Source organism: Lissotriton helveticus, chromosome 6 (assembly GCF_964261635.1).
Source record: "Lissotriton helveticus chromosome 6, aLisHel1.1, whole genome shotgun sequence".
NCBI classification, from domain to species: Eukaryota; Metazoa; Chordata; class Amphibia; order Caudata; family Salamandridae; genus Lissotriton; species Lissotriton helveticus.
In genome coordinates, this window is record NC_136067.1 from 1,171,676,796 (window position 1) to 1,171,691,982 (window position 15,187).

The window sequence follows — 15,187 nt, forward strand, 5'->3', positions numbered from 1 at the left end:
AATCCAGGAATGACCCCACTCCCCCAACCACCACCACCACCACCGAAGGGATCTGCAGCTCTACCCCACTTTGAAATTTGCTGGATGAGGCTTGTCAGACTCGAAGTCAGGACCCTAGGGGCTGACTTTCTTTACATTTTATGTTTGAATAACAGATTAATAAGACCAATGTCATAAGTTATTCTAATACAATTCAAATATATTCTCTAGCCAGCTAGAAAAGAGGATACATCCAGGAAACTCGAGATGGCACGTTCCACAAATGCCATTAAAGAATGAGATTAAAGAACACATGAAAAAACATTGCTGAATTATTAAAATGTCGTTTTAGTAGTGTGATCTGCATGGGTTCAGTCTATACAGATCTACATAATGTCTTGCTTACAGGTCAATATTTAATGGCATCATCAGGAGCAGAAAGAAGTAAATAAAATGTCAACGATGACTGGTCAATTTTTAGAGTCTGAACGTTGAAATCTGTAGCGCGGCTACCCACTGGAACCTTCCTTTGCCAAAAAGAAACTTACAAAAAACAGAGGCATTGCTAAAACTGCATTGCAAAAGTAATACTGTTGACACTGAACTGCACGTAGTAATAACAACATGGCCTATAGAGATGCTGTTGTGGAAGGCCGGTATTAGCTACTCGCCAAACATAATGGGCAATGAACCCCACAATTGCCAACGTGTTCATGTGTTTGTGACACAAAATGTCTTAATAAAAGCAATCAGAGTAGATGGACATATATACTGTCTCTCCTTCAGTGTATGCTACATGAGACCTGTCAGTGAAAGGTTTTCCTTTATCAATCGATATACTCCGCATGTTAGCAGCCCTTTAGTATACTGCATAGGCAGTTTTGTTTTTTTGTTTTTTTATGTCCGATATTGCAAAATCCCCCTGAGGGCATTCGTTCTCTTTTCGTGAGCTTTCAACGCCCTATGCTGTGAGAGGGCGGCCCAAAGTAACGCTCCTGTTTAAAGAGTTCAGCTTTCGACGCTCAGGCAGGTCGGTGCCGAGGCCTCCTGTCCGCAGGGAGGTAAGTAACAGGAAGAAGCTGGCAGGATACCCCACCCCGCACTCCCACGTCAGATCCCGACGCAAGCACACACAAGGCTCTTGGGGTTGTCTGGTGAAAAGACAAAAAGTGTTAGCGGCAATTAAAATACTGCTTCTACAGGAAGCAAATAGTCAAATACATTTATGTTTGCAAATGGCCAAATAGCTGTTCATGTTTGCTGGCATCAATCATGACAGTTATTCACAAGGTTGACTGTCGCTGCGTTGCTCCAGGTGACGGCTGCGGGATCCTGCTGCACACACCTCTTCGTACATTTTTGCTCTGATCTCTGGATGTGCTAAAAGCTCTTTTATCTGATTCAGCTTGACTCTCAGGGCTATTGATTGCTGCCACGCTGCGTTTGCAGTTAGATTTCTTCCAAGTGTCTTTCCTAGAGAAGAGAAAAAAAACAACACGCCCTGCATAAGAAATGCAATCGAAACATGCCGGTTAAGCTTAATATGCTAAAAGGAAATTAACGATGCAAAACGTTGTTAATTTGGCCACATTTATTTTATATAAAAAGGTACTGCTTCTGTCAAAAATATATTTTACGTAAATCATCGCCACCTGAAACACTGCATAGTGTCACACAATACTCAATAGAAACTTTGCACATGTTACATAATCGTATATATTATCTGTGCTGAGCTTCTGTAGTGATAAATTGCTGAGGGCAGACTGGAGTCTTGGCAAGAACAGTACTTCAGTTGATTTTTCGTTTTGCTGCAAAGCAAGCACTCTTGCAGCTCCGTGTTTGTAGTACACTTGTTGCAGGCGTTTGTGTGGTAAGGTTCCTTCCGTCGACAACCTTGCTAAACCAGAGGGGTGAGAAGCGGGCTCAGCTCGTGCATGGAAAGGAACCAATACATGTCATGTACTTCCGCCCGAGTACAAGACAGACCTGTGCATTTTGTATGTTCTTCTTACTCCAGATCCCCTCCCAGATGCATTAGATTTTTGCTTTCCATTAATGCAAACACACCGATCACGAAAATTTCATAACAAAACATCCCTTCGCGTCACAGCATATCTCAATAAAAAACGTACTCAAAAGCACAATGCAAGTTGCCCAACATGAATTAGCATCCGGATAGTGTGCCAGAACACGTGCGTGCCCCTGCGAGTTGCGTTGTTCCTCGGGTCGGTTCTTCGCTTCCGCTTCCGGTGTTGTCCCTGTGAGCCCTCACTTCCCGCTGCTGTTACCATTTCTATCGCTGATGGAGGACTCCACCGGGCTTCTGTCAGTCTGTCTATGCTTGTGCTGGGTTTCATCGAGGTACTGCTGAACTGCCTTCAGCACGGCACTCTCTACCAGCCTTTTACTGAGGCTCACCAGCTCTGCATCGTCAGGCTCTCTCCCATTCTTTTCACCTACGTATCATGATAAACAAAATGGGTCAGTGGTAGGACATGGCCATGTACATCTGACACACAAACGGACATATAACTCAACTCTAAAGGGACACAACTAACAAAGAATGTCTACCAATGAGACGCTCCGTAGGATGCCGCAAATATGTTGGCATTGATTGCTTACGCGCAAGATCAATAAACAAGCATCTGCAATGCAATGGGCCTTGCATCTGCAAGAGTTTGAGCTACTGGCATTGTAAATGACAATGTCTTTTATTTAAGTGATTTGAAAACCTGTAAGCGGTACGTAAACACGCACTTTGTACTTCTAGTCGTTGCTTACGAGAAGCAAGGTTGTCAGCAACCACACCTCTTTTACTGCCAGCCTTGCTTCTCATAAGCAACGACTATCAGTACAAAGTGGTGTTTATGCACCACTTGCAGTTTTCAAAACATATAAATGAAAGGCATTGTCATTTACAATGCAAATAGCTCCAGACTCTCGCAAATGCGAGACCTATTGCATTGCAAATGCTTGTTTTCTTTACATTCGGAGATTTGTCACCCGTTTACGCCTTTATTAAGATGAGGAGTAAATAATCAAGAATGTTGGAATATATGTGAATTGTGTGAGATACTCAAGGTTACTTAACAGATGTTGAACTACTCCCAATAAAGCCACATGAGCCAATAATAATTATAATCTAGGATGTGGGGTATAAGGGAGTCATCCATCATTTCGCACAGCATGGAATGGCATTTTTTCAGATAAAGTTTATTCACTCTTAAAAGCTGGAAGCAAAAACACAGGGGTAGCTGACAATTGCATACACAAGTCTTTAAAAACAGCCTCACACAACTCATACGCCGCGTTCAAGCTATAGTAAAACGTTTCTTTTAGTGCATTGTCTCTACAAGGGATCATTCATCTACGACGAGATGTATAACCGCATTACCAATTCTGATGCTGGCAGGAGTCTGAGCTCATCCGCTGGTGTCGATGATAGCTCATACTGGAGTTACCACGTTCCAAAGAAAGAGAGAGGCGATTCTATAGAAGCGTGCTAAAGTTTCAGGTCAGATTGTTAAAAAGCCATATTCGCTTTGAATAAAAGGGCCAAAACAGGCAGTCTCCCACATGATGATGATGGGTGAGATTATAATGTGAAAGAAAGACTTCCACTGCTGCACATAGTTGAACAGCTTTTGTAATTGTATTTATATAGCGCTAACTACACCGTCAAGTGCTTTGCCGAGTTTTACGGCGAGTAGCGCTATTCGGAACCTTACAAATCATACACCACGGATAGTCAATACCTGGTGCACGAAGCGCGCCTTTCCACTACCCCTCTCACTGAGTGCATGCAGCTGTTACACTCACACTCCAGGGAGGCAACGATTTAAAGAGGGCACCATGGAAAGTGCACAAAAATCTGTAGAAGTGTCCTCTGACGTGCCCTACCGCCCATCTGAAGTCATGAATGTCAAAGATGCCAAGGCATACCTGGTGACGACAGAGATTCCACAGCTGTTTGAGGTAGGTGTGGATGTAGGTCAGTGCCACAAGCAGCGAAGGGTGGAAAGCAACAATTTAATGCGACAAGAGCTCATAGGGACAGTTTTTTTCCCTCTGTATAAAGTGTTGCGCATGCTCAGAACATAAGATGCTACTTACCAAAATACCAATTCGCCATCAGCAGGTCTTGACCCACATTTTAGTATGGCAAACTTCTGTCTGCACCCTACCCAGCTTTAATTGATATGATGCAGACAATTTTTTAATGTAATAAAGCATTGCCGTGTGGTAGCGTTTTGCTGTTTTTGGATCAGTGGCCTAAGCGCATTTCAACAAGTTCAGTCTCCCTGTAAGAGAAGCCCAAACCAAATGAACATCATACCAAAAACAAGCCCATCAGCCAGTGGACATCGAAAAGTGCAAACAAGTAAAAAGAAACTGTGGCATTATGAGGAGGTGGGAGGGAGGCATATTATATTCCGATGTAAACAGCTATGGCGCCAAAGCTGAACACAGGCAAACAGTAAAAGAATAGAAACCCCCCCCAAAAAATAGTCCCCAAAAGAACAGACAAAGAACCATAACAGAATGAGTCAATACTTAGACCCTTCGGCCTGGGAGGAACAGAAGAAAAAAGGAGGGATGAAGATGCAGAAGTGACCACTAGCAAGCAAGGATTTTTAAAAGACACTGAAACAAACTAATCAAAAGCAGGGGGATGGCTTTAAGCTCACAAGAGAAGTAAACTAAAGTATAAAAGAGGTCATACACTGACGCTCGACCTAAAAACAGTTTAGAAAAAAGCAGACACAAACACTTTGTAGGAATGTCTCTTTTTCTATGGTCACCCCCACACTTTTTGCCCCAAAACTGATGTTTGTCTGAGTCTGCTAACCAGGCCCCAGTGCCACAGTTCTCTCCTTAAATATGATGCATGTGAATAGGCAACTCCAATTGGCAAGTAATTTACTCCTCTGTTTAGTCCCGGGTAAGTGGCACCACTGATACCTAGAGCATGGGAGTTGGATCACCAAGGCCTGAATCACTGATTGTGCCATCACCAAGAGTAGCACGGTCACAGCACTATTTTTAATGTATGTCAGTCACCTCTACTATGGGTCTCCTGAGCCCAGGAGGTTGGGTCCATTATATTAAAGGTGTGGACATATAAGTGCAAGCTTATATGTCCCTATAGTAACCTCCTTCCATTAAGGGCTACTGTAATTGTTCATTGTGCCGTGGGATAACATGGGCTGGCACCCGGGCAGCCCCAGGTTGCCAGCTCTATTATGGTTCCACTGAAAAGTGTCATATTTGGTATCAAACAACTTGTCTCATCAAACCCGACTCTTTTCCAAAGTCAGATTTATTGTGAAGGCCAGACTGGCCGTAGCGGGCTTCAGGCGCTTACCCGGGAGTCTGGAAGGGTGGGGGGTGGTTTTGTTACTGGGGGCCGGTGTTATAGCGGTGCTGTAATATTGGCCCCTAGTAACAAAAGCAGCAGTGCTTCACACTTGCAATAAACACCCCCCATTCTCCCCCTCCCCCATGGGCTGGTTTGACAAAATTTCCAGGGTTGCTTTGAGGTCACAGTCCGGACCGTGACATGCACCTAGGTGACGACCTTAGAGGTTACCCACCAGGTTGCGCCAGGCTTTCCTGTGCTACAGGCTGACAGCCTGCAGATGCTGCAGCCAAGACAGGAATCTGATCTCCTGCCAGGAAGTGTAAACACTCCCAGGAGTTGGAAACAAAGGACTACCTAGGCGGGAGGTGTCACCTCCCTCCCTGACAGTATGGTTAGTGAAGTGGCACATCAAGGTGGTAAGTTTCAAAGCCCTCACTGCCTCTGATATGCAACCAGGTTTCCTCCCAGAGGAGTGCAAAGCAGCAGGCGGGAAAATTCGACATCAATGAGTCATACACCCCCAGAAGGATAGCCACACCCATAGGGTGGGCTACTTGGTCTGTCCAGTCAAAGAAGGATTCTGCCATTTTTAACAAGTGACAAAATAGAGGCTTTTGGGTAGAAAAGGTGCCACCTTCCACTGGAGGTGGGCACCTCAGATGGGGAATAGCCACTGGGGCTAGTAGCCCATTGGCTACTACCTCTCACACCCCTAACATCCCTAAATCGACTTGCAATAAAGGACAAAGAAGAGACCCGTTCTGCATCTTCAAGACCTTCACAAAGCAAAGGCGTAATAACCTGCACCTGCGGCAACGACCCAGCAACTGCATGACTAAGACTGGTCCTGGTTCAGAGACTAGTTCTAAAGGAAAGAGGAACCCCTCTGCAAGCCAAATGCAGCTCCTGAACTTCCTTGGACTGGAGGTACTAGTCCCCGACAGCCCACCGATAAAACATGCTCCCGGAACCAAAGAATCATTGACTATCGGGCCGCTAGTGCATTGAGGGAAATGTAGTCCTGACCCCCAGCAAGTTTCAGGTCACCTACTGTTTTCCCGGACTCCAGGACTTCGAAATGACCCAAAGCTGGGTTTGCTGTGACCAAGACTTGTTGGTGGCCACCCGGGTTACCACTACCTTTATTCGATGCTATGCCTCACGGGAATTCTGCAGCACCTTCAAACCGCCGCCCCAGTGACCCCATTGTGGAGCTTTTGCACCAATTTCCTCACCAGCGCTGTCCAAGCAGTAAAACCAGCACCTGTGACTCCCAATGTCTGCATCAGGGCAGCCAGGACAACTCTGCACCCAGGCCCTACAAGTCTGGTAAAATTCAACTGACTGTCGGACCCTGGTCCTCAAACCTGCATCACCTTATTAGCCAGAGGTGTGATTTCCCATGGACCACAACATTGTTGTTTTACAAGTGTTAAATGCATTGATGTATTTTTCCTTTAAAAATCCATAACTTGGGTTATATTCATCTGATTCTCTTTGTTTTGGTGTCTATAATTATATAAAAATCTGCTTTATTTTTATAAAGTGGTGTAGGATTTCTTTCAAGTCTACTTATCATCCATGTTGATACTCAGTAATGCTTAACACAGGTTATGTGCCAAACTACCGGGACTGGGCTAGGGATTTATTAGTGTGAATCCAAAGGACCTATTGGGGGTATTGTGAGTTTATTACATAGTGAAGCCTAACCAGTCTCACTACATAATAACCCTCTTTCCTACACACTTCTCGCCTAGTTCAAAACAAATGCATGCAATTCTAAATAGGTCAGCGTACATGCATGCATTTAGATGTATTACCTACAGTATATTCCAAGCTAGGCATACATTGAACATGATGTCGTTCCAATAGAGACTATTGTCCTAGCTGCCACGACGAGCTTCTTTCAGAGATAAAACTGCTTTCACTTTTTCATTGTCCTTCGATGGCAGTGGTCCATATTATGGGAAATATTCTCCCACAGAATTCCATATGATCTCAATTATGCTAGATAACAGATATGATTCCCTCTTACTTTCTAAAAACGAAATTCAGTGATTCGCTTAGTGACATATCCTTTCAAACAGTCAGGCATTAGTGGTATGCCTCTATCAAAAAAAATCGCAAAAGTCAATTACAACAATAAAAAGATATAAATGTTTTTCTACTTGATAAAACAGAACAAGAAAATCAATAGGGCAACAGGAAAAATAAAGATAAATGTTTTCCTCCTGCAGCCATCTATTAGTTGAGAGATCAGGAGATGTATTTCCATTAAAAATTCCAAAGGAAAATATTGCCATGGGATAGGAATGGCATCCTAAGTTTAAAAGCCTGTGGCTATGATAGGCACCCTCCCGTAAAAGAAAAACAGGTTGGGACACTTCTCACATGTGTCTACCCCACGCCTAAACACAAGTCAGAATAATTTGTTAGGATTTCATTGATCAAGGATATTTACTGTGAGGCAAAGAGCCTTCAGTCATTCTTCAAGACTATCTGTAGGCACAGAAGTAATCTAGAAGACCCTTTCCCAAGCTACGGACCTCTAGCTTCACATACCTCATCTGTCCAATGCCATTCTCCCAGCAGTTCGTGTTTTTCTACACTATGTTGAGTCTGGACTACTATATTTAAACACTTTCTCTGTTTTTGTGATGCTAGTAGAACCCAATTTCCCTCTAAGAGCCCACGCCTATAAGTATGATCTCTGATTTTTAGGTCGAAGCCTACCAGGCAGTGAGGCTGTCTGGTTGCAAAGACATATTGAGGACATGCTGAAAGATTCCCTGGGAGAGAGCACATACAAATCTCAGCCAAAGAAGCGATTTACGCACTAAAACACCTCAAGAAGCTTAAACCATTCATCCCCTCAGATGTTTTCAATATTGTGGTTCAATCGCTGGTCCTCTCCAAACTAGACTATGGAAATGCCACTCCCACTGGGACACCTAAATCTCACCTCGCCCCCCTTAGGTCAGTCCTAAACATGGAAGCCTGGCTCATTACTGATGTCAAACGGTTTGAACGCATCACTCGGGCTCTGAAGAGCGTCAACTGGCTTCCTATTGAAGGAATATGTACTTGCAAGACTGCCTGAATTAGCCACCAAGCCCTTTACTCTCATTCACAAAACTACTTAGAAAACAAGCTTACTAAAGCAGGTATTTCTAGATCGTTTAGAAGGTCTAACACACTCTTGCTCCAACCTAAAAATATAATCTACCAAGTCTCGCTCCTTTTCTGGAAATGCTTCGAGCATATGGAACTCACTACCTAGTGACCTGCGATGCAACCCCTCCTTCCCTGGCTTTAAAAGAGACCTGAAACTCCTCCTCCTCAACAAATACTTTAAGTCTTAGACCTCTGATCCGGGATTACTATCCTCGTGCTCAGGACTGAACCCTATGTCATAGTTGGCTATTTGCTTGTATCCTTATGCCGTCTACAGATCCTCTTGAAACTGTTATCATGGTTTCTGTTACTGTGCTGTTGTTATGTAGTATTATCTATTGAGTCTCGCCTCATATGTTTATGGTGTTCCTGATTCACCGGATTTGCTCACTACCATGTACAGCGCTCAGACACCCTCGGGTCTGGCTAGCGCAATATAAAACTTACAAATAATAATAATAAATAATTCCACCCACTGCTTACCATTGGCTTTGTGTTTTGTAATTCACATTTGATTGCTTTCTATACGCTGTCTTTATTTGTTTTAGGCTGTCCAGCATGTCTTTGTCCTTGCCGTGGAGCTTAGTCTGTTTACCAGCTCTCTGACTGGCTCATACATTCTGTCTGGGAATTCTTATTTTTCCTTTTTCCTGAGGCACTCCATGAGAGTACTTGTGTTTTCAGTTGTCTCCCTTGAAAGCTAGTTCGGGAAGTAGAAAATGTGCTGTGTTTCATGGAAGAGGTTTGCTGTCTTCTATCCTTCTGCTTGAATGATTCTGCTGATTTTTGCCACTAATCTCACATTCCAGTGAGGCACCTGTTCTGTCTAAAAGCTTGCTTATTTTGGTCAGTGCTCTTTACTAATAGCATAAGTTAAACAATCCTATTTTTCAATTTCATGTCCATGCCATAGGCGCTGGAGGTAGGGGAGTGGCGGTGCCAAAGCAACAGCAAAATGAAAATGCTGGAGTTCAGAAGTGAATGAGCAATAAACAGGCCTTTAAATGTTATTTTTATCGTGCCACGTGTGTAGAGCATTCAAAGACAGAGGTCAAATATTAGGCTCTGCCTTCCACAGGAGGCTGGTGTTCACTTTTCTTTCCTTAACTGCAAAGTGAGAAGATTTATGTGACAATCTTGCTGTGTACTGGGGTGGGAAAGGCTGTACAAAGTTATTTTAGAGCACACAACAAAATGTATATGCCATTAAATAAACAGTACAAATATTTCAGACTATATCTGAATTAGGGAAGCACAAATGAAGCACATTTTTATGTAATTATGAGGTGTGATGGAGACAAATATGTGCATATGAGCAAAACAAAGCAATGCACTAGGTGATGCTGATTTCCTATTGCTTGAACACTGTATAGTTTTAGCTGTAAAAAGTATGTCTCTGTTAAATTAATGGTAATTTCAATAGAAAATGTGTTGTCTCTAATTGTAGTGTGCTACCACACCAAGCATTCTACACTCTATGCCATTGCATTTTCCTCTACTCTACGCCATTCCACTCTACTCCCCTCTACACCACTCTACGACACTTTAATCCATTTTACAACAGTTCAAAGACTTTATTGCGGTTGTATATAACCATAAAAACACATTCATTTTACAACAATTGCAGATCCAAGGTAATTGCAAATGTAAAATAATAATATACATTAAATGTGTTCCTAATAAAATAATGTCATTCTTTAAGAATCATCGTTGTGGGAATAAATTTAAAACACACTATAGAAAATTTAAGTTAAGTATGCCAATATAAAAATAGTAAAAATATCCCTCTAATCTACCGATCCCAAGATACATACCACAAGATCGCCTCCACCCAAGCTAAAGTAAAAGCTCCATGAATTGACCTTTATGCCGATGGTAGAGTTCTAATCTATTTTTAGCAGATTCCTGCAAATTGTCTACATAGAGAACAGAAACTTTGCTATTGCAACCACGTAGACTGGGTCAGTATCTGTCTTTAGGATCCTAAAAAAAGACAAGGTAATTCCTAATACCCAGGTTCTTACAAAGTTGAATAATCCATTTCTGCCTAATTACTTTATATGCCGCACAGAAGAGCATAACATGAACTACAGTTTTCTCCTCCGTGAGGCATCCAGGACAAAGGCGATTAGGGACTCCCGCCCACCTATTTGTAATTGCATGTAGCGGGAGAGTTCCATATCTGAATTGAAGGAACAGCTTTTTCGCTAATGTGGGTTGTATGGAATCTATCACCTGTTCAAATTCATAATGGGACATAAAGTCCAAGAACCCATACGTTAGGCTTGATGTATTTACTGACAGGTAAACTTTCGTTAAATTGTACTCTTTTATCGTATTAGCCAACATTTTCTCACTCAACCCCACTCCACACCACTTTATTCCAATGTACTCAATGTCACTCCACTGTACACCACTCCCCTCTATGCCACTCTATCCACTGCACTCTATGCCACTCCACTTTTTGACACTTTACTCCACTCTACAACACACCATCCTCTGCCACTTCAGTCTATGACGCTCTTTGCCATGCCACGACCCTCTACACTATTCCACTCTATAACAATCTACACCTCCCCAGTCTACAACACTCTACTCCGCTACATTTTACTCCACTCCTTGCCACTCTACGCCACTGTATGCCACGTCACTCTAAGACACTCTACTCCATTTTATGCCAAACAACTCCAAGACACTCTTCGCCACTCCACTCTACACCACTCCACGCCACTTTACTCTACTCTACACCACTCCACTCTACACCACCCTACACCACTCCACTCTATGACACTTAAATCTACAATACTCTAATCCACTCTACACCACCTTACTCCACTCTAAGCCACTCCACTCCCCTGTATACCACTCTACTCCAAAACACTCTACTCCACTCTATGACACTTCACTCTACGATACTCTACTCCACTCTACACCACCTTACTCCATCCTACGCCACTCCACTGTTTGTCACTCCAATCTAAGACACTCTTCTCCATTCTATGCCACTCCACTCTACGTCACTCTACTCCACTTTATGACACTCCACTCTGTGACACTCTACACCACTCCACACTATGCCACTCCACAACACTCTATTCCACTCTGACACTGTATGCCATGCTACAACACTGTACTCCACGCCACTCTACACCACCCGACTCTTCGCCATTCTAAACCACTCTTTTCTCGATCACTCCACTCTACGACACTCAACTTTATGCCACTCCACTCTACATCACTCCATGAAACTCTAGTCCAAGCCACAACACTCCGCTCCACTCTACAACACTACACTCAAAGAAATTCCACACCACTCCCTTCCATGTCTCAAACTTTTAGCCTTGCTGAACAGCATCCATGCTAGAGTATAACATGGCTAAAACACACTGGCAATGTCATTAGTTTTTGCATAGGCAAGATCTATTTGCTTTGCCAATGCTTGTTTCTGCTGGCTATAAGGAACCTACAGCCAGCACTGACTAAAAGGGTCCCATTGACACAAAGTGTAATGATGTATCGATCTGATCTGTTACAAAACACCTCATGGCTTCAATTTCACTTAAGTAAGAAATGATTGTCTGCAAAGATAATGTGCCCTAGGGAAATGTGTTCTAAGAAGAAACATGTTTAGGATGAAATTGAGGATAGTGGCTTTGAATACAATTTCAATGTGCAAACCTTAGTCACCATTAAGGTTGTGGCACATGAAATCCTACAAGTATTGGTAAACGAACAAATAATAGGATTGTCCCTTTTAGAACAAGAATCCAAAACCACTGTAGACTTAAGAAGCAACATTCCTAGACACAATCTGTCTTCAAAATACAAATACTGCCCAAATAAATAATTGTCACACAATCAAGGAATTTAATCACAAGGCCTTACTGTGTGTCACATCTGTGAAATATTTGTCAAATGAAATGATTCCTTTGAAATATGGATTTTGTACAGTGAGAGGCCGGGCATCAGTGAGATTTCCGACAGTGTATTAAAACAATGGTGGTCCCAAACCATTCTGTTAAGCTGTAACTTTTTTTTTTTAATCAGAATAATTTCAGGATAAATTATCAAAATCTGAACCTTCTAAGCACAATCAGAGCTCATTGGTGGCTGTATCGTGCAGGATGTCTTTTGACAAGGAAGGCAACACTGTACGACCTCGGCCTTCACTTCTAAACAGGACACTGCCGAAACAGTGAAGTCAGGACCTAGGCATTGGAATGTGTGCCATATGAAAAGCCATTACCTTGTGAATTAACTATAAATGTACACACTACCTGTACAGTTACATTCAAATAGTATTTGATTGGAAAAGTTTAATTTTTTAGTATTCAAAGACCAACTGTAAAGCTTTTTGTGAGATCTACAGAGCACAATGCAAGGCGCTAGCTTCCATCAGTGTGCCTACCTATGGCAAAGGTTTAAGTAAAAACCCAAAGCACGGACTCATTGGGACTATACCGCTCGGAACATTTACAGCGGCAACAATTAATTGGATTTTCCCTCGGCGCATTTAGTTTTACATGAAACACACATATCTTCAAACATAACTTTCTTGTCGTTTTTTGATTTAGAGGAATTTACATGTTCATATATTTTTCAATCATGGATAAATTTCAAAGATAACTACACCTCCTGAGCTGAAAGAATTCTTGGCCACCCCTTACAGGTATAAGGCTTCACGGGGTAAGTGACTGGGCGAGGGTGCATATGTATTTGGGAATAATTTAACTCTACCCCAAACCTTCAAATTAGTCTTTTAAGCCCTTTTCGCTACAGGCCCACCCTTGACCTTAAGGCTGCAGAGAACTGCCAGGGGACCACCTGTTCTGTTGAGTAGTAGATGTAGAATGCTGTTGTACAGGGCACAAGTCCTAAAAAAGTGAAGTAGGGGGACTGACCAAGTTAGGCAGTATGCAAGTGACATCATGGCGCATGACATTCCACAGGGCATCACAGGAAGTGACCTCAGTAGAAGTGATGCTCTGATATGTGTGTGTTATAACCTATGCCAACTAAAAAGGCAATAAATATGTTTTTTTTTAAAGTTGTCTCCTGCAAAGCATATCCTTTTGTTACTTGCGGTTAATAAATCGTAATCCTTCTAGTAGACCACAGTGAGCTATGAAGGGTATTTGACTCCTACACTTTGTAACCCTGACTGTCTCATGCAACACATATTCTACATTTATTTACACACTTACATGATTAATCTGGAATGGATAGTGTGTATGTTATGTAAAGCACTCTAATACTCTGCATTGGGATGAGTAGCGCAATAAAATAAAAGAAATAAAATAGTGCTATTTATGTTCTTAATTGTGTAAATGCTGAGACAGACTGACCCCCCCTGACATTCTTACAGTGCATGCACTTATGTACAACAAAGTAGAAAGCATGCATCTCTCAAGTACCTGTGAAGAAATCACAAGCTGTGTGCTTTTGTTTCCTCGACGGTGCATTTGCATTTGCGAGGTTCCCGGACACCTCCAGTCCCATACTCGATCAGAAGGAGGCCTGATGGTCCCATAACTTCTATCTTTATCGTTGCACAACCGGAGGTGAAAAAAGCCCCCTCGCTGCCTGCACATTGCTGTTGGGATTCGAAAGCAGACAACGTGCAGGAGCTGGTGAACATGGCCCGGTGTCTCAAAAATTACACTGGGACAAGTTCAACATATCTCTGTGGGGCCCAACTTCTTTGCAGGGTGGACGGCGTCCACCCTGTGAAAATAGTGGGTGGACGCCGTTTACCTGCGTGGACCCCCGACTTGTGCCCTGCTGTTGTACCTTGGAAGGGAAGCTTTGGTTTCAGTACGTGGACCTAGGCTGAAGAGAGATATCTTGTCACAAAAAAGCTATCCAGAATTTACACTTTCTCTTTACGTCTACGTCAGAAATAAACAGCCTGAGAATAAATTACAAAGGACTTGATTTGCCCCTTATTGTAGTCAAAGCTGGAGTATTACGTGTGTAAAACATTTTAGGAGAAGCTAGATCTTTGTTTTCCATGGTTTAGTAGGAATTTTCCTTAAACTTTCCTGTTCCAACACTTTTCTGAGACTTCAATACTTGGAGACAAGAAGCACAGGTAATGTCCCTCTGGTACCTGTTGCAGAAGTACCTGGAAAGCTGTTAAAACTTTTCACTTGAATTGACCTGCTGGAAATGACTTGCTCCAAGTCTGTAACTGGTGAACCCTCTATTCTGGCATCCAGTGACACAGAAGCCTGTGTCTGCTGGAACTGTACATGATGCTCCCTAAGCTGTTCCTTAGACAGGTTACTGTGATTCCAGATAGAGTGGTTGATCTGTGTGGATTTCTAAATACCTGCCAGTGTTAGAATCCTGAGTGGGCTGGAACCTCGCGGGCAGGGTAAACCGGAAATCGGAGCATTGGGTCCACAGTAAAGGAATACCCAAACAAATATACCCCAGAAGATTTCCTGAAAATCTGATTAAGGGCAGACTGTATTCACTAGGTTTTATATTTCGATAAAGAAGCATACTTTTGAATTCGGGTATGACTTGAGTCCAAGGCCAGCGAGCCTGCTACAAACCTGGATGCTGGAAATACCATTCAGCAATTGGAGATTTTTGGACTAGGTGTTCTAAGTTGAATGAGGGCTCCCTCAAGATTAGTCTAACATCCTATCGCTCAAGTCAAGTAGA

General features: G+C 42.7%; 1 protein-coding gene across 2 annotated transcripts in view; it reads right to left on the reverse strand.

The window, feature by feature from the left end:
- Nucleotides 1–1,552: 1,552 nt before the first annotated feature.
- The window catches only part of LOC144763349 (A-kinase anchor protein 7-like), a 257,894-nt gene continuing 244,259 nt past the window's right edge, over nt 1,553–15,187 (reverse strand). For both annotated transcript variants that reach the window (XM_078648860.1, XM_078648861.1), the window contains exon 2: nt 1,553–2,435. In XM_078648860.1, the coding sequence (XP_078504986.1) occupies nt 2,248–2,435 (188 nt within the window). In that variant the 3' untranslated portion in view covers nt 1,553–2,247. The remainder of the gene's footprint in view (nt 2,436–15,187) is intronic.